The sequence below is a fragment of the Oratosquilla oratoria genome, chromosome 3 (genome assembly GCF_046742065.1).
Source record: "Oratosquilla oratoria isolate Oo_2021 chromosome 3, ASM4674206v1, whole genome shotgun sequence".
Classification (NCBI taxonomy): domain Eukaryota; kingdom Metazoa; phylum Arthropoda; class Malacostraca; order Stomatopoda; family Squillidae; genus Oratosquilla; species Oratosquilla oratoria.
In genome coordinates, this window is record NC_134779.1 from 42,833,522 (window position 1) to 42,853,879 (window position 20,358).

General features: G+C 46.7%; 1 protein-coding gene across 1 annotated transcript in view; it reads left to right on the forward strand.

Moving 5' to 3' along the window:
• Positions 1 to 20,358, forward strand: part of LOC143017835 (uncharacterized) — a 97,598-nt gene that overhangs the window by 50,848 nt on the left and 26,392 nt on the right. The window contains exon 2 of the mRNA XM_076172775.1: positions 19,763 to 19,900. Coding sequence (XP_076028890.1) covers positions 19,763 to 19,900 — 138 coding nt within the window. The remainder of the gene's footprint in view (positions 1 to 19,762; positions 19,901 to 20,358) is intronic.

A 20,358-nucleotide genomic window follows, 5' to 3' on the forward strand; every position in this document is an offset into this window, starting at 1 on the left:
TCTCTCTCTCTCTCTCTCCTCGCTCTATCTCCTCTCTCTCTCGCTCTCCTCTCCTCTCTCTCTCTCCTCTCTCTCTCCTCTCTCTCTCTCTCTCTCTCTCTCTCTCTCTCTCTCTCTCTCTCTCTCTCTCTCTCTTTCTCTCTCTCTCTCTCTCCTTCTCTCTCCTCCCCTCTCTCTCCCCCTCTCTCTCTCCTCTCCTTCTCTCCCCCCCTCTCTCTTTCCTTCTCTCTCTCTCTCTCTCTCTCTCTCTCTCTCTCTCTCTCTCTCTCTCTCTCTCTCTCCCTCCCCCTCTCTGTCTCTCTCTTTCTCTCTCTTTTTCCCCGAGGGAGGCACGCCCTCGGTGTGTTGACGCCCCTTTGGAGACAACCTGTCGACCTAGGGGACATCTTGCCTCATACAGAACGCTGATTGGTCCATTGAACGATGATGTCATCAGTCGTCCATTCGGTGGGGGAACGTAAAATGTTTTTCTCAATTGGAACCATGTCTCCCGTGCTTGTTACATAAGAACATAAGAATGAAAGAGACTGCAAGAGATCATAAGGCCTACACTAGACAGTTCCATGTTCATTATCAGCCGTCATCCCCATCCATGAAGTTGTCTAACCTTTCCTTAAAGCAACCGATAGTTTCAGCGCTTACTACATGGTTACTAAGTCTATTCCATTCGTTAACCACTAATGGTAAACTAGTTCTTGCCTATTTCCTTCTTAAATCTAAATTTGTCAAATTCAAATCCATTAATGAGAGTCCTGCCCTGTTGTTTTAATACAATGGCCTTGTTTGCGTCACCCTTGTTAAAGCCTTTGATCCACGTGAACACCTCTTTTAGATTACCCCGCACTCTACGTCTTTCCAGAGAATGTAAGTTAAGGTGCCTAAGCATGCCCTTATAAGGTAAATTTCTGAGCCCATGTATCATTTTGGTAATTCACATCTTCACTGATTCTAGTTGATAGTTTAATAATTATCTCTGCACTTTTATTCGTAACCGTCCTAGGAATAAAACCTAATGCTCTGTTAGCTCTATTCCTGACACTAGTGCACTGTTTTCTGGATTTGTCAAATTTAAATCCATTAATGAGAATCCTGCCCTGTTGTTTTAATATAATGACCTTCTTTGCGTCACTAGAACTCTCTCGCACTCGGTTTTCTCTAAACACGTGTTATCTAAGCTATATCTGTTTTCGGGGTTGTTTAGCCCTACATTTAACACGCTGCACTTTGAGATATTGAAGTCCATTTGCCATTTCACTGATCATATGAACAATTTAAGATCCTGCAGAATTTTATTGTCTTCTCCTGACCTAATTAGGCGTCTTATTGTATTGTAGACCACAAGCTAACATCACCATTGTCCAAGTCGTTTATATACACAATGAACAATAAGGGACCCAGTGCCAAACCCTGGGGAACTCCACTAGGAACACTTCCCCATTTGGATTTTACACCGTTTATGATGACCCGTTTTCTGTTCTTTAATCCGAGCTCTAATCCATTCAAACACTTTTCTTCCTATGCCATGGGCTTTGACTTTATATAGTATTGTCTGGTAGGGCACCTTGTTGAACGCTTTGCTAAAGTCAAGGTAAATAACATCGTAACTATTGTTATCTGACGCTGTGAAGACATTGATGTAAAAGATTGAAGATTAGGTACACATGACATACCTTTGGAGAACCCATGTTGCGAGTCACGAATCAAATCAAATTATATCTCTCGATATGGTTTCTGATTCTATTAACTATTATCGATTCAAGCATTTTATCTATAACTGATGTCAAACTGATTGGCCTGTAGTTACATGTAGACAATTTATCTCCCTTTTTGAAAACAGGAACATCGTTTGCCTGCCTCCAAGCAATAGGCACAAAACCAGTGTCTACCGACTTGTTGAATATTTCCGTTAACTGGTCGTAGATTTCAAATTTACACTCTAAGTACTTTTGGAAAAATTTCGTCTGGACCCGGGGATTTAGTAGCTTTTAAGTCTGACTACCTCAACCTTACTAATGCTGGTGTTAGTCTACTTCCTTCATGTATATCATATTTTAGTATATGTATTATAAAACAATGCAGCCATGTACACTAAGCTATTTATATACTGTGCCTGAAAGAAGAGGCATAAGTGACGTCAAACCATCGATGACGTCAGAACTCTATAGCCAATGAAAATAAGAGTATTGTAAGCCAATCATCGCTGCGGAAATAAAAATCCGGAAAAAAGAATTTCTCTTACATGTGCAGGCACTTCGTCCTTAGGCGAAGTGGGACTTGGAGGACGAGGTCGGCCGGGTCAAGGGGGACGTGTTGGAAAGAGGAAGTCTTGGAGGTCAGGGGATGGGGGGAGGAGGAGGAGGAGGGGGATTTTTTTTTTTGGGGGGGGCGTTGTATGAGGGAGAAAAGGAGACTGAAATGATATAGGTTAATGAATGACATTCTTGTTTATCTATATATATATATTTTGTAATAATACGTTTATAAGCTTAGGAATGTGTTTAGTTTTTTATCTATCTATTCATATTTATCTATTCACATTTATTAATTAGTTATTTCCTTACATAATTTATTCGTTTATCTTTATCGCCTTCCCCCACCCGACGCCTGATAGGGTTTCCCCTCAGAGACAATTCTCGAAGAGATCTCTCCACACGGTTCTGTTCTCGTATATCTCGTTCATTTACTTAACCAATTCAGTAATCTTATTTATTTATTTATTTATCAATTTATTTATGCCCTCATTGGAGAACGTTTCATAGGGTATTATTAACAGACCATGGACCATCACGAAACGTTTACCAGAGCAAACTCAAATATATAATCCGATGCTGTGACTCTTCAAGGGTCTTGCTTGCTTTAACCATTTAATGGTTAGATGCCATTCTTAAGGTAATAAAATCGTCTGGCGCCAACCAGAACAAACCTTTAAAGGTGTATCATAGGGCCTTCAAGTGTTAAGACTTGTTAAACACTGGCCCACTACATCCCCCTCCACCCCGAGATGGGGGGAAATTTTGGAGAAGCCATACCGGGGAGGAACTGAGTGGGGTGAGGGCGGGAAGGTAGAGTTGGGTGGGGCGAAGGGTGGGGTTAGTAGAGAGGGGCATGGTCTAGAAAGAGTAATGCGCACCAGCACAAATAGAAGACAAGAAGCCGCAAATGGACTGCGAAGAGCAGAAGAAGGATCGGCCGACAGGAGATGAGGAACGAAGGATGGTTAGAAAAGGGACGAGTACTGGATTAGAAGGATGGAAGCATGGTGACCGAAGCGGCCGCATGGTAGCACGGGGAGCCAGGACTCGACCGACGGAGGACAAAAGGCTAGAGTGAGGACGCAGGATTAGAAGAGGAAGGAAAACGGGCGATGAACAAGCGACCAAAAGGAGACTGGAAAAAGTGCAAAATTCCAAGAGACACAGGGCCCAACGAGATGAAAAAGGAAAAAGGAAAACAAGGCGTGACTGAAACTAAGGGAAAAAGGAAAACCGGGAGATGGAAAAAAGGAAAAACGGAGCTGAAAAAGAGGAAACGGAGAATGAAAAGGCAAAAAGGCACTGCGGCGAGATGAAAAACGGGTGAAAAAGGAGATGAGAAAAGGAAACAAGGAGCTGAAAACAGGAAAAACGGCGATGAAAGGGGGGAAACGAGGAGATGAAACCAAAGGGGGGACCACACGGATCTGCACCCAGGATTCAACAGGAGATGCCACCACGGCACTTCCCCCGGGCTCATCCCCCTTCCCCCTTCTCATCCCCCTTCCCCCTTCTCATCCCCCTTCCCCCTTCTCATCCCCCTTCCCCCTTCTCATCCCCCTTCCCCCTTCTCATCCCCCTTCCCCCTTCTCATCCCCCTTCCCCCTTCTCATCCCCCTTCCCCCTTCTCATCACCCCTGTCCACCCGGGATCTCATCCCCCCTTTCCCCTTCCCCTTTTTCATCCCCCCTTCCCCTCTCTTTTCATCCCCGGCTGTCCCCCTTCTCATCCCCTTTTTTCCCTCTTTTCAATCCCCCTTCCTCCCTTCTCCTCCTCCCTTCCGCCTTCTCATCCCCTTCCCCCTTCTCATCCCCCCTTACTCCTCTTCTTCCTCCCTTACTCCTCTTCTTCCTCCCTTACTCCTCTTCTCTCCCCGTCTTCCCTCTTCTCCTCCTCCTTCCTCCCTTCTCCTCCTCTTCCCCCTTACTCACTCTTCCCCATACTCGTCCCTCTTCTCCTCCCCCTTCCCCCTTCTCATCCCCCTTCCCCCTTCTCATCCCCCTTCCCCCTTCTCATCCCCCTTCCCCCTTCTCATCCCCCTTCCCCCTTCTCATCCTCCTTCCCCCTTCTCATCCTCACCATCTCCTCCCCTCCTCCTCCCTTCCTCCTCCTCTTCCTCCTCCTTCTACTCCTTCCTCCTCCTTCCCCCTTCTCTTCCTCCTCCTCCTACTCCTTCCTCCTCCTTCCCCCTTCTCTTCCTCCCCCTCCTCCTCCTCCCCCTCCTCCTCCCCTCCTCCTCCTCTTCCTCTTTCTAACCTCTTCCTCCCCTTCTTCCTCCCCCTCTTCCTCCCCCTCTTCCTCCCCCTCTTCCTCCTCCCCCTCCCCTCGCACTCGTATCAAGGACGACACCGGGATCTCGACTTTTACCGGAGAGCAAGTTTAGTCTCGTTTGTTCACAGTTTTCTTTCGGAGTCCTACTCGACTTTCACGTTTTTGGCTGTCCGTCTGTCTACCTACCTGTCTGTCTCTGTCCGTCTGTTTTTCTGTCTCGTTGTCAAGTGTTTGTCGTCCCTCCCCAGGTAGGCTGTCTCACAACTGAACTTTGGACAATCGCCTCCATCGCTGCCACTGCAGCCAACACCAGCACCAACACCAGCAACACCAGCACCGACACAGACACCAGCACCGACACAACCACCAACAACATCAGCATCAACAGCATCTACATGAACAACAACATCAACAACAAAAACAACATCAGCATCATCGTCAGCATCAACATCATTAACATCAGCACCACCACCACCAGCAGCACCAACTCCACCAGCACTAACACCGCTAGCACCAACACCACCAGCACCACTAGCACCAACACCACCATCAATATCACCACCATCACTCTCACCACCATTAGCATCACCAGCAACACTACCACCAACACCAACACCCTCTCCCAACACCGACCAACCCTCACGACCACCCACAATCGCCATCCTCACCCACAAACCATCATCGCTACTGTCACCCACCAACAGCCAACAATCAACAATCTCTACCACATTTTCTACCGCCACCACTACTTCCACCACCACCATCTTTTTTCTCTATTTCTTTCCCTTCCTTTCCCCTTCCCTTTCCTCTTCCCTTTCCCTTTCCCCTTCCCTTTCCCCTTCCCTTCCCCTTCCCCTTCCCCTCCTCTTCCCCTCTCCCCACCCTTTCTATTCCCCCCCCCTCTTTCCCAACGTTGAGGGACCCAGACACGCATGAGGCGTTTCGCTCCGGTGCCTCTCCTGCCGCAGACGCTGAAGGAGGAGTACTTGCCAGATGACACGAGACTTCAGAAGGAGAGAGAGGGAGGGGGGGGGAGGAGGAAGGGCGGAATGAGGAAAGGGGGGAGTGGGAGGGGGAGAGGGAAGAGCTGCCCCGGAGTACACGTCCGGTGGCGGAGAACAGATAACGGGTTCGGAGAGGCTTCTGCCTTCTCTTCCCCCTCCCTCCCTCCCTCCCCCGTAATTCTCTCTTACCTTCTCCCCCTTTGCGTCCTCCTCGTCTTCCTCCTCCTCATCTTCCTCCTCCTCATCTTCCCCCTCCTCGTCTTCCCCCTCCTCGTCTTCCTCCTCCTTGTCTTCCTCCTCCTCGTCTTCCTCCTCGTCTTCCTCGTCCTCGTCTTCCTCCTCCTCGTCTTCCTCCTCCTCGTCTTCCTCCTCCTCGTCTTCCTCCTCCTCGACCTCCTCCTCCTCCTCCTCGACCTCCACGTTTTCTCCTCCTCGACCTCCTCGTTTTCTCCTCCTCGACCTCCTCGTTTTCATCCTCGCCCTCCTCGTTTTCATCCTCGCCCTCCTCCTCGTTTTCATCCTCGCCCTCCTCCTCGTTTTCATCCTCGCCCTCCTCCTCGTTTTCATCCTCGCCCTCCTCCTCGTTTTCATCCTCGCCCTCCTCGTTTTCCTCCCCCTCGTCTTCCTCCCCCTCGTCTTCCTCCTAATCGTCCTCCTAATTGTCCTCCTCGTCCTTCTCATCCTCCTTCTAATCGTCCTCCTCCTCCCCGTCTTCCTCCTCCTTCTCGTCCCCCTCCTCGTTCTTCTCGTTTCCCTCCTCGTTCTTTACGTCCTTCTCGTCCTCCTCCTCGTCCTTTTCGTCCTTCTCCTCGTCCCTCTCGTCCTTCTCGTTCTTCTCGTCCTCGTCCTCGCCCTCCTACTCCTCGTCCTTCTCGCCCTCGTCCTCCTCCTCTTCGTACTCCTCATCCTCCTCATCCTCCTTGTCCTACTTCTACACCTCGTCCTCCACGTTCTCCTCTTCGTCCTCCTCCTTGTACTACTGTTCCTCCTCACCACTATCAGCCACCAACCACCATCAACCACAGCAGCACCGTCATCCTCCTCGCGCGCCATTTGGGAGGCCTCAGTGTCGCCAACCTGAATTTCAGGACATTGTTGTTAATCACGTTATTCATGTTTTTTTTTTATTGTTATCGTTATGATCATCATTATCATCCTTATTATTATCTTCGTCATTACAGTATTATCATTATGATTATACATTTTCTCTTTTTCATTTGATTAATATTGACTTTATTATTTTTGTTTTTTACTTACACACACACACAAACACACACACACACACACACACACACACACACACACACACACACACACACACACACACACATACATACATACATATACCAAGGCTTTTTCCCCCTTCCAAGGGAGGTAGCCAAAAAGGGAAAGGCACAAAAACACTCCCACCCATTTCATCCCTAAATACACTCCACACCCCTCCCACCCTCCCTCTCATCTGAGCACCTCCTGGATGACGGGTCATCCCTGCACCCTGCCCACCGCCCTGGGTCAGAAGCAGTGTCGCAAGACACAGTACATCCACAGCAAGGCCGCTTCATTTAATCGGCGACCCCCCCTCTCCGTCCCCCTTTGCATATAAGGCGAGGACGGGGAGAAATCCCTTCGGGCTGCGTCAAAATTTACACACACATACTACCCCACCCCCCACCCCCCCGCCCATTCCTCCTCATGCAGTCACAACATCATCCATATACAACCATTCTCCACTCACCTCTGTCTTCCGTCCTCTCCCTTCCTTCCTCAACAGACATTATATATTGTGTGTGCGTGTACGTGTGTGTATACATATATATATATATACTGTATTAGGTAAAACCCACGGCATATAAAGAATTGGCAATGACCTTGATTTTTTTACTGACTGCCACCTGAGGTCAATTTGTGAATTTTAATATGCCAGACGATTTCAGTTAGCTGAAGGAAAGCCCAGACAGTCGCAGGATCCATCACTGATCCGATAGCACTCTTGGGTTCAGATCGTGGTGCCGCCAGACGATTTTATTCAATTGAGGAAAGGAACGCAATTACTCTTGTTCGCGAGATCCAAATTGAAAAAAGTTTTCTTCATTATTTCATTCTTTTGGATTAGTAACTGATTATATACCCCAGTAATTATATAACTTAGGAACATTGCATTTAAATACGACTTTTTTGTGTGTGGAACGTGGAATGGGAGTCTCAGGGTCTGAAGAAATCCAAAATTTCTTGCAGAACACGCGGCCGAACTCTAATGGGCAGCCTACGTATTCCGAGTGCGTACAAAGGAGGGTTAAACTGAGTTACCTAAACACGCTTTGATAACTCGTGCGTTATGAGCAAATAGAACGAATGTTCTTTGGTTAACTTCTTCATCGCTGACGGGATGTCGCGGAGATGAATAAAATCGCACGGCAGCAGCCATAATAGAATGAAAAGTGGAACCCGTTACGGAAGGGGTTGGTTGATAGGTTACGAGCCCTGTGTAACTGAGGGGGTTGCCAAGGAGGTGAATAGAATCGCCTGGCGGCAGCGAGAATAAAAAGAGAAAAGGTCACCTGGTAAGGAAGGGTTTAAAGTAAACTAAGTCGGAGAAAATCGGAAAGCGTGAGTCCGTGAAGACTTAAACCAAGACTAAGATGGAGGGCTGCGGTTTGATGATGATGATGATGATGATGATGATGATAAGGAGGAGGAGGAGGAGGAGGAATAGGAATACGAGGGGGGAGCTGGAGGAGGAGGAGCTGGTCCACACGCACGCACTCGCACATAGACAAGTGTGCATGTAAACACACAGACGCACGCGCGCACGCACACACACACACACACACACACACACACACACACACACACACACACACACACACACACACACACACACACACACACACACACACACACACACACACACACATCCACTCCTACCCCCTACACGTATACGTCTGGGACGTTTTTGTGTAATTTCTGTGAATATGTGTCCTGTAAGACCCATTTCTCTCTCACTCACTCACTCTTCGTATTTCTAGTTGTGCTTTGGGCAACTTGGGACGCTGTTGCGGTGACGATGTTTGCACCAGGGACGATGCAAATGGGGGCCCTCGTTATCGTGATTGATTGAAAATGTGGCCGCAGCTCTTTTCTTCTGCTGTTTTTTTCTATTTCTCTTTCTATCAATCTTCTACTTTCCAGTTCTGGTTGTACTTTGAATATGCTCGCGGCGTAGTTGCGGTGAAGGCTGATCTCACGAGGGAGACGTGGAGTTCGACCGAGTGAGATCGGGGGCTGACTTCGAGAGCGGCCGCGGCTACTCCTCTCTCGCTTTCTCTCTCGCTCGCAGAGGTCCGACTTGAGGCGCTGATGGGCGGCAAGGGGTGGGGTGACTTCTTACGGGGGCACGGGTCGAGAGAGCGACATGAGGGGAATGGGGGTGGGGTGGGGGGGGGAACGGAGCCATGGGGACTGGAAGCGATATGTTAAAGAGAAATCGGCGAGTTTCAGACTGACCTACTTGTCCTCACCACCGATCATGTCTCCTTGACCCCTCGACTGAAAGAGCAGATTCACCTTAGAATGAATAATAGTTAAACTGATAATAGATGATAAATAAAAGATAATAAAATATAATAAAAACAGTAATGAATAAATATAGTAATGATAGTGATAAACAGTAATGAACTGTAATGGATAGTAGGAAATAGTAATGAATGATAATCTATGAATAATCAATAGTATTAAAAATCTCACTGATTGCAAAATAAATTAACAGATAAAGAGAATAAAAAATGAATAAATGAAAACCCCGTACACATGAAGATACAACTGGATCCCATCCAAAGGTTCATTGGACAAAGATCTTCTGACCTCACCGTGGAGATCCGAAGAGGCTTCATTGGACAAACAGTTGACCTAACTGCGGAGATCCGAAGAGGCTTCATTGGCCAAAGATCTCCTGGCCTCACCGCGGAGATCCGAAGAGGCTTCATTGGCCACAGATGTGTTGACCTCACCGCGGAGATCCGAAGAGGCTTCATTGGCCAAAGATGTCCTGACCTCACCGCGGAGATCCGAAGAGGCTTCATTGGCTAAAGATGTCCTGACCTCACCTCGGAGATCCGAAGAGGCTTCATTGGCTAAAGATCTCCTGACCTCGCCGCGGAGATCCGAAGAGGCTTCATTGGCCAAAGATCCCCTGACCTCACCTCAGAGATCCGAAGAGGTTTCATTGGCCAAAGATCTCCTGACCTCACCGCGGAGATACGAAAGTGCTTCATTGGCCAAAAATCTACTGACCTCACCGCGGAGGTCCGAAGAGGCTTCATTGGCCAAAAATGTCCTGACCTCACCGCGGAGATCCGAAGAGGCTTCATTGGCCAAAGATGTCCTGACCTCACCGCGGAGATACGAAAGTGCTTCATTGGCCAAAAATCTACTGACCTCACCGCGGAGGTCCGAAGAGGCTTCATTGGCCAAAAATGTCCTGACCTCACCGCGGAGATCCGAAGAGGCTTCATTGGCCAAAGATGTCCTGACCTCACCGCGGAGATACGAAAGTGCTTCATTGGCCAAAGATGTCCTGACCTCACCGTGGAGATCCGAAGAGGTTTCATTGGCCAAAGATGTCCTGACCTCACCGCGGAGATCCGAAGAAGGTTCATTGACCAAAGATCTCCTGACCTCACCGTGGAGATCCGAAGAAGGTTCATTGACCAAAGATCTGACCTCACCACGAAGATACGAAGAGGCTTCATTGGCTAAAGATCTGACCTCGCCGCGGAGATCCGAAGAGCCTTCGTTGGCCAAAAATCTCCTGATCTCGCCGCGGAGGTCCGAAGAGCCTTTATTGGCCAAATATCTCCTGACCTCACCGCGGAGATCCGAGGAAGGTTCATTGACCAAAGATGTCCTGACCTCACCACGAAGATACGAAGAAGGAAGGCGCAGCGAATCGCGCGAAGGGAGGCAAAATCCACCTTATCGGAAGCGAGAAAAAAGGGCGATGGTATAGAACATCGCGAAGCCAGTCCACCAGAAGAGCGCTTTCGATACCGATACCAGAAGCAGGGGAGGCGGAAATCGTTAAAAAATATCGGAACAGAAGAACTTGGTCGTTATTAAAAGCAAAACAGCGTAATTCACTCCTGCAGAACAGCGCAATGTCACTCCAGGAGAACATGGCTGTGCTACTCGAGCAGAACAGCGTTATCAGTACCGTTACCAGAAGCAGAACAGCGCGATGTTATTACCTGCAGAACAGCGTAGTGCCACTCTAGCAGAACGGCGCGATCCCGTCAACAGCAACAGCAGAAAGAAAAAAACAGCACAAAACCATTCTCAGAAACAAGGGCGCGAGTTCCGTTCAGCGTCTGACCTCAACTGAATAAAATCACCCGATGACATTATCGAGGTGGGTTCCTATAAAGACTGTGGGACTGAAGCTTCCCTTAGCTTAAAAAAGAAAAGAAAAAAATGCCTGTCTAGGTCGAGAAGGAAATATATTTTTTCTTCCATTGAGGTGATCCAAGGTTTTCTTATCCTCTCCAGAAAGGCCCTACTCACACTAGCGGTTTGAACCGCGGCGGTGCCGTATAGTCAGGGAAAAACTGCGTGGTTGTGTATGAGCACCTCCATTGTCTTGCATTGTAATTGAACCGCGGCGGTTGAAACGGGTAGTGTGAACATGACCAAAAATTTGTTAACTTCTTTGGTGGTGCCACGTGGCACTTTTCCTTTTACTCCTGCTGTCACACACACACACACACACACACACACACACACACACACACACACACACACACACACACACACTCACTCACTCACTCACTCACTCACTCACTCACTCACTCACTCACTCTCACTCTCTCTCTCTCTCTCTCTCTCTCTCTCTCTCTCTCTCTCTCTCTCTCTCTCTCTCTCTCTCTCTCTCTCTCTCTCTCTCTCTCTCTCTCTCTCTCTCTCTCTCTCTCTCACACACACACACACACACACACACACACACACACACACACACACACACACACACACACACATTCACTCACTGGCACTTGTTTTGGATGGTCGAATACGTTGGGGAAAGGTAGCCGTATTGGTGCTCCTAAGTGCCTCCTGGCGTAAGGTCTATATTACTTTGTGTTCGAGTCTTCTCAAAGGACGAATAAAATCGGCTGTCGTCATGAAGGACTAAATTGCTAAACCGAATGACCGGGAAAGGTTAATCGAGATGATGTCTTTAAACTCCTTTGCTGTCGAGGATCTATTTTTAAAACCGATTAATAACGTAGCTGGAAGAGGACTAGGGGTGGGGTCGGGGTCGGGCAATTGTTATTGCAAAACAGGCGTTCCCCCAAAACTGGGATAAGTCAAGAGATCCCTGGAAGTGATCCAGTTCATTGCAATATGCACGATGTCCTTCGATGGATGAGACAGCACATGGTGATGCAATAACCAATTAATTAGAAATGTAAATAAGACTAAATCAAACATGAAAATAGATAAAGAAATAATGAGAGGGAGGTGAATAAACAGTAAGTAAAAAACAAATTAAGTCAAATATACTTCATTTCATTTATATCGTAATGTAATGATTTCACCGAAATATTACTTTGCAATATGTGGTCAAATGGATCATGGCCACTCGGGGTATGGGGAAGTTTGGAAACTTTATAAAGGAAAAATGTCCTTCAGACACAACGGCATAAGGTCGACTTACCTGTACTTCGTAATGGTGGGTATTCATGCATTAATACGCATTAGCCTGTTATAACTTCCGTTAAAGTTTCCGTTGAATTCCGTTATTCCGTTGTTTATTTTTGGTTACAGGTTTGACCTGAAGTGACCTGTAACAAAACGGATGAACGGAAATGAACGGAACTTGGAACGGAAGTTGACTGTTATTCGTTAACTTAACGAAATTAATGGAGTCGCTTGTAAATGCCCACCACCCGTTAGATATTATCGTGAAGTATTGTACAGATTACAAAAAACTGTCTTATCGTCTTACGTCATACTCGTATTCACAAACCACTTAACTCCATTGCTGCCGAGATGAATAAAATCACCTGGCGACATCCATAATAAAAGAAAAGGGCCACCCGTTACGAAAGTGATTAAGGATTGGTTAATGTCAGAGCAGTCTATTCAGTTAAGGAAAGGAGGGAGGACGCATTCAAGATCAACAGGGTTAGTGACTTGCAGACGCTTGGGTGAGCCATTGCGCAGGTGGAAGGCGCGTGCAAGCATTGTTGCAAGAGCTGGGACACACGCACGCACACACACACACACACACACACACACACACACACACACACACACACACACACACACACACACACACACACACACACACACACACACACACACACACACACCACCACACACCACACACCACACACACACACACACACACACACACAGAGAAGAAGGGAGGTTGGGTGGGTGGGTGGGTCTCTCGATCTTACACGTAGGTTCTTACATTCTCTCCTTTCCAGTCTTTAAGCTGAACACCATTAACCTCTTCGAGACGGTTCCGCTCTGTATAGATTGTGCGGGCAGGCGATTTTTCTGGGGGGGGGGGAGTCTGACCCCCCACCCCCCACCCCCGGCGTGAATGGGGTCTACGGAGGTCGAGACCCCGTGAAGGTCGTTGGGGAGTTTGAATTTAATCGTCTGGCGTCTGTCGAAGGGGAATCTTTACTTAGCGGAACCGTCTTGAAGGGTGTTCACCCGGAAATAGTCTCTTCTTAATCATTGGGAGCGGTTGCTGCACCCACAGCTCGGCGTCTTTTGTCTTGTCTTCTCTTGCCTTGTCTTCTCTTGGCATGTCTTCTCTTGGCATGTCTTCTCTTGGCTTGTCTTCTCTTGGCTTGTCTTGTCTTTTCTTGCCATGTCTTGTCTTTCCTTGCCATGTCTCGTCTTTCCTTGCCATGTCTTGTCTTTTCTTGCCATGTCTTGTCTTCTCTTGCCATGTCTTGTCTTCTCTTGCCATGTCTTGTCTTCTCTTGCCATGTCTTGTCTTCTCTTGCCATGTCTTGTCTTCTCTTGCCATGTCTTGTCTTCTCTCGTGTTCTCTTGCCTTGTCTTGCCTTCTCTTGTCTTGTCTCGCTTGCCGTGTCTTGTCTTCTCTCGCCTTGTCGTGCCTTGTCTTGCATTGTCTTGTCTTCTCTTGTCTTTCATTGTCTTGCCATGTCTTATCTTGCCATGTCTTGTCTTATCTTGCCATGTCTTGCCTTAACTTGCCTTGTTTTGTCTTCTCTTCTCTTGTGATCTTTTCTCTTGCATCTTGGTCTTGCCTTGTTTTACGTGGCTGGGTCTTGTTTAATGTTTTGTTCCGTAACAAATTTAGTTCATTTTGTGATTTGTTTAGAATTTTGTCTCTGGTTTTGATTTGTCTTGCCTTTCTGTCTTGCCTTTCTGTCTTGCCTTGTCCATAGCTGTGCCTGGAGAACAAAGGGTCAATGTTTTGTCAGCCTTAACCAGCGCTTCTGTCCCACTATCTCACCTATGAGGTGGAGGCATAGAGGAGGGAAAAGAATGTGATTCAAAGAGGCGACCAGAATGGAAGGGATTTCTTAAGTTGAGTGATTAGTATTCTTCTTTGAGTGGAGAGTAGATTCCGATCATTAAAGGATGATACGCGACTCTGGTCCGTCAGGGTGTCTCTCAAGCTCGCCTCCTGATGGGGGGACATTTCGTGTGCCACGTACTTGGGCCCTCTTCGTGGGAGCACGAGAACCAAGAGTCTATACCCCCCCCCCCCTAAAAAAACAAACAAACGTATGTATCTGTACAGGCATGCATATGTACGTATATATGTGCATATGTATATATATCCAAGTCCCTCCGTCTGTTGTCAGTACAGTTAGTGGGGGTGGGGGAGCTGTCAGTGGCGTATTGTTTAGCGTCAACCACCTGCATCTTCAAAGTCGTCAGCCACCCCACTATTCCCCCCCTACCCCAAAGCAAAACTAGTTTAAGCTCGCCATAGGGTTAACCTCTTCCGGTTAGCTAACCTGGATGAAGTCGCCGATCGCCAGCCAGGATAAAGTATACAAAGGGAGTAGTTTGTCTTGGATAAACGAATTTAATATTGTAAAATTAACCTCCTTGTTATGGCGGATGAAATAATTTGGTGTTATTCAGAATTAAATCCGTTAAGTGCAGCTTCTCAGGCTCCTCCACCCCCTCCCAACCACCACCACCTCCACCCCCAACCACCTCCATCCCCTCCCTTCCACCTCCCACCCTCTCCCAACCACCTCCACCCCCTCCCTTCCACCTCCCAACCCCTCTCTTCCACTTCCCACCCCCTCCCTTCCACCTCCCAACCCCGTTACCCGAATAAAACCGCCCGTCGTGAGCCAGAACGAAGATGTTAAAGGTCTGCCGCCGTTAGGTGTGTGTGTGTGTGGGGGGGTGATGCAACCGGAAGTGGCTGCCGCCGCCGCCGCCGTCGATCCATCGGGTCGATGATCGACCCGGAAACCGATCCATCTGGTCGTCGTCGTCGTCGGGAACTCCGATCGATGGCGAGGTGGCCCAGGGTCTAGCGCGCGGTCTCACATTGTGATTGATTGAATGATTGATGGTTTTACTCGTTTATTTATTTGTTTGTTTATTAATCAGTTTAGTTACATATTTATTTGTTTATTTTATTTATTCATCTGTTTATTTCATGGTGCATGTAATGTTATGTATATACATGTGTATGTATGTGTGTATGTGTGCACGTGTGTAGGTGTGTACGTGTCTATGTAAGGTTATGTATATACATGTGTATATGTACGTGTGTATATGTGTGTACGTGTGTATGTAGTGTGCGCGTGTGCCTGTAAGTGTACGTGTGTATGCATTATTGTCATATATTTAGATATGTAATTGCCCCATTCTCTTCGAACCCCAGTGATATCCTTATTTATCGACCACACACACACACGCGCGCACACACACACATACACACACACATACACACACACACACACACACACACACACACACACACACACACACAGATGAACAAACATCATCTGGTATTAGCTAGAATAAAACCTCTGAAGTGCAACACGGCTCCCATTATGATTAGCCCTTTAACGCTAAATGAATCTTCTAAGCTGAATAAAATCGCCTGGTGCCTGCCAGAACATTATTGTTAAAGTCACTACAAGCACGAAAGGTGTAGATACGTATGTGTGTTTGTGTGCGTGTGTGTGTGTTTGTGCGTGTATATTTGTGTGTGTGTGTCTTTGTGCGTGTGTATGTGTGTGTGTGTGTGTGTGTGAGAGAGAGAGAGAGAGAGAGAGAGAGAGAGAGAGAGAGAGAGATCAGGTGCAGAACTCATGATCGACAGGTTTTGCCCTCCCGGATGAGAACATTTATATTCGTAGTCAGGTCTTTAGGCAATGTTGTGGCCTTACACACAATCACACGCACGTTACCTTGATGAAAGGGACAGTAACGGCTTGTTGTTATTGTGTGTTATTGAAACTTTCAAACCGTCGTAAGTGAGGCGCTGCATAAGAGGATGCGATGCTAACCACTATCAGCAAGTCGTGTGTGTTTGTATGTTTGTGTGGGTATAAGTACGCGCGCGTGTGTGTGCGTGCGCGCGACATATACACGTACACGCACATAAACGTACGCACACACAGGCGCGCGCACAAACACACACACACACACACACACACACACACACACACACACACACACACACACACACACACACACACACACACACACACACAGACCTACCCAGAGATCGGCAAATAATGAGCTCTGAGCTCACTGCCGTAGGGTGGTGTCTGGCTGTCTTGACAGAGACTGCAGCAGATCCGAGGTGAATACACACGACTCGGTGTCGCGGTTGGTAGAGTCTCCGACTGTCACTACGGCGGTCCGGGTTCGAATCCTGCCCAGGGCTGAAATAAAATTCAGTACCGCTGGGCTTCGAGTCGTTACTCCAACTCTCGTGGGTGGGGAGTTGTGTGTGTGTGTGCGTGTAAGGTCACAGCATTACCCATAGATCGGTCATACGAGCTCTGAGCTCTCTTTCGGGAGGGAAATAGCTGACGATCACAGGTCCAGCGCGTGATCCAAAAAAGACCAAGGTGAACACACACACACACACACACACACACACACACACACACACACACACACACACACACACACACACAGAGAGAGACACGCACGCACGCACGCACATACACACAGGCATCCGCTTTTATATAATGCTCTTATCTTATTAGTCTCGACTGCTGCACATAGAGGTCGAGGGCGCTCGAATATGACGTACTTTACATCAAGATATGTGCATACATCTACGCGTCCACGCTTGCGCACACACACACACACACACACACACACACACACACACACACACACACACACACACACACACACGAGATTACAAAATTGGAAATTAAGTAGTAGCGAATGAGGAAAGGACTCTTTTAAAATCAGATATGAGATGTCATCGGAAAGTGACATGAAAAGATTAAAAGGAAATACTTCCAAGTTGCTAAAGCTTATAAGACGATATGATGAAGAAAATCATTGAAAGTCTAATTTGTCCCAGAGTGGAATATGAGGCACTGGTATAATCACCACATCTGAAGAAAGACACAAGGGAAAAAAAAAAACGGAATAGAAAGGGCAGCAGCCAAGTTGAAGCCAAGTCTAAATGCCAATTGTAAATGCCAAGACTTCTGAGGAGAATTTTTTTTTTTTTTTTTTTTTTTTTTAAGAAGGAGACTCCCACATTGGGAGAGCTTAATTAGAGGTGCGGCAAGAAAATGAAATTAGATCAGGGAAAAAAAAAAATATATATATATTTATATATATATATATATATATATATATATATATATATATGTATATATATAAATGGACAGAGAGGATTTGCTGGAATGGTATTGAGGAGCATAAAGAATTTAGAGTAAAAGATTGGAAATGCAAAGTTGTTTAAAGATGTTAGGAAATCTAGCTTTCCACATAGAAGTAGTGCAGACTTAAAGAATAAGTTGAATGGGAATATAATCCAAGTCAACACCATAGACGAATCTGAGGCAAAGCTTGATGAGTGGAGGCAGACAAAAATTAAACACTCCTACATTCCCGTATGTTACAACTAGGTAAACACACACACACACACACACACACACACACACACACACACACACACACACACACACGCGCGCGCGCGCACACACAAACACACACACATACGCGCGCGCGCGCACACACACACACACACGCGCGCGCGCGCAAACACACACACACACACGCGCGCGCGCGCGCACACACACACACACAGACGCGCGCGCGCGCGCACACAAACACACACGCGCGCGCACACAAACACACACGCGCGCGCACACAAACACACACGCGCGCGCACACAAACACACACGCGCGCGCACACAAACACACACGCGCGCACGCAAACACACACGCGCGCACGCAGAAACACACACACACACACACACACACACACACACACACACACACACACACACACACACACACACACACACACACACACACACACACACACACACACACGTTTCTATAACTTGTTTTTCCGCCTTTTGCGGAGGGTAGCCTCTCTGCCATTTACAATTACGAGGGTAATCCTTAGGCCGTAGCTGTCTTGTCGTTCGTATGGTTTATACCAAAATGTAAATGTGATGCATCTGGTAGAAAGTTTTTAATTTGTATTCGTTTACTTATCTAGTCGCATCCTTTTATGTAGTCACGTTGTATTCGTTGTGCAGTGGGAGCTTATTTTTCAGTTGTGCAGTATATATATATATATATATATATATATATATATATATATGTATGTATATATACTGTATATATGTATACATATGTATGTATGTGTGTATATATGTATATATATGTGTGTATGTATGCATGTATATATGTAGATATATATGTACGTATAGTACACGTGGAAACAGCATTGTGTAGCGCAAGGTCTAAATATACAGGTCAAACCGTTTGAATTATTGTGCGCAGCCTCTGACGTCATTAGGCTGGGTCCGTTTTCTCTTTGTGAAACACTGAAGAAAAATGTGAAACGCCAAGGAAGACAGGAACTATGATATTTTATATATTATATATCATATACATTATATATTCATATATATATAGACAGGAACTATAGTATTATATATTTATATATATATATTTTATATAATATTTGTCAGAATATAACTAATTGCGTGGAGCGGTGCGAGCGAAGGTAACGACATTCCCGGACGACGGACCAGCTTCAACTGACAGCTATAGGGCCCGCGAACCCCACTTTGAACAGCCAGGTGACGTTCACGGGCCCGCTGCGCCAACTCCCTCGAAATTCGGTCGGAAGTGGTTAGACCTTATATTCTTAGATCTTGGTGTAGCGTTTCCGAGAATTGTATTTGGGCCATCGTGGGCAGAGGTTCGAATCCTCTTCGCGCCGAGGCGAGGGAACCCTTCCCACGTTTACCCAGCGTTGCCAGTACCGTCAGTGTGGACAGGGAAATGGTTCAGTCCTCACGCATGCAGAACAACGAACCCGTTCGTACCTGCATGAGAGAGAGAGAATCAATCCTCCATCAGAATGTGCAACCCTGGGGGCTGGCACTCTATCTCTGGAATGGGGGCCAATATCTCTGTCAACTTCAACTGTATATTTATACCTTTTTACTTGAGAGCTGACAACCGGTGACTGCTCCCTTGCCCCAAGCCAGTGACATAAAAACAGCTCCACATCAATAGAAGACAGACAGCAGTCTAGAGTTTCTTCCCGGGGAAGTCTGTGGGAGGGCCCGAGGACTGTTTTCAGCTGTTGTGAGGCTGCGGGTTTCCACGCAGGGAAACTCGAGGCAACATTCTTTATTATCATTGCCCATCACAACCATTGGCTGGAAGGCTTCCGCTTGGGGCGATATTTTGGATTCATTCTTTCTCTCTCTCTCTCTCTCTCTCTCTCTCTTTCTGTGTCTCTCTCTTTCTCTGTCTGTCTCTCTCTCTCTCTCTCTCTCTTATATTAAATGTCCTATCATATAATATATATTTTGTTTAATTTATTTTTTGTTTAGTTGATTGTTTATGTATTTATCTAGACCTATGTATTTATCTACCTTTATTCAATCACTAATGCATTTATTCATTCAATGTTCACTCGTAATTTATTTTAGTAAGTTATTCATTGATATCTTTATTCATTTATTCATTAATTTCATTTCATTTTTGCAGAGCCATTCCAACCCACGGGAACACGGCCTCCGTGCAGCTGACAGTGTATCACCGCAATGCTCTCGGCCTCGACGAGTTCCTCGGCCAGATCCAGCTGCCCCTCAACGAGTACGACGTCTACGAGCGACCGAAGAATAGGTAAGGTCTCCCTCCAAGTGGGAGGCAGGTCCTCCGAATGGGAAGACCCTTCGAGTAGGACCCAGCTTTACGCGGGCACAGAGTCGAGATGTAGTTCTATGTTAGGCAGGAGGGTCACCCTCACAGGTGAATAAAGGGGTGTGGCGATAGGCAGTAAAAATGACTAAATTCTACTCGGCCAGACAGTCTAGGGAACAAAGACAACGACAACAACTTAAATCCTAATATTAGATTATTAACTCCTTTCACCATTTTAATAAAATCTTCCGATTTTAGAAAAAAGAAAAGTCCTTGGTGTATGTATGTTACACTGACAGCCCTTCAGCTGAATAAAGTCGCCAGAGATTAACCACAACAAAATCATTGAATACTTCTGAGTGTTGAAAGAGTTTATTGAGGTAATAAAGCCTGACAGACATCTCCATTGCAGAGATGAAGATTTTCTCTTGGCATGTTTA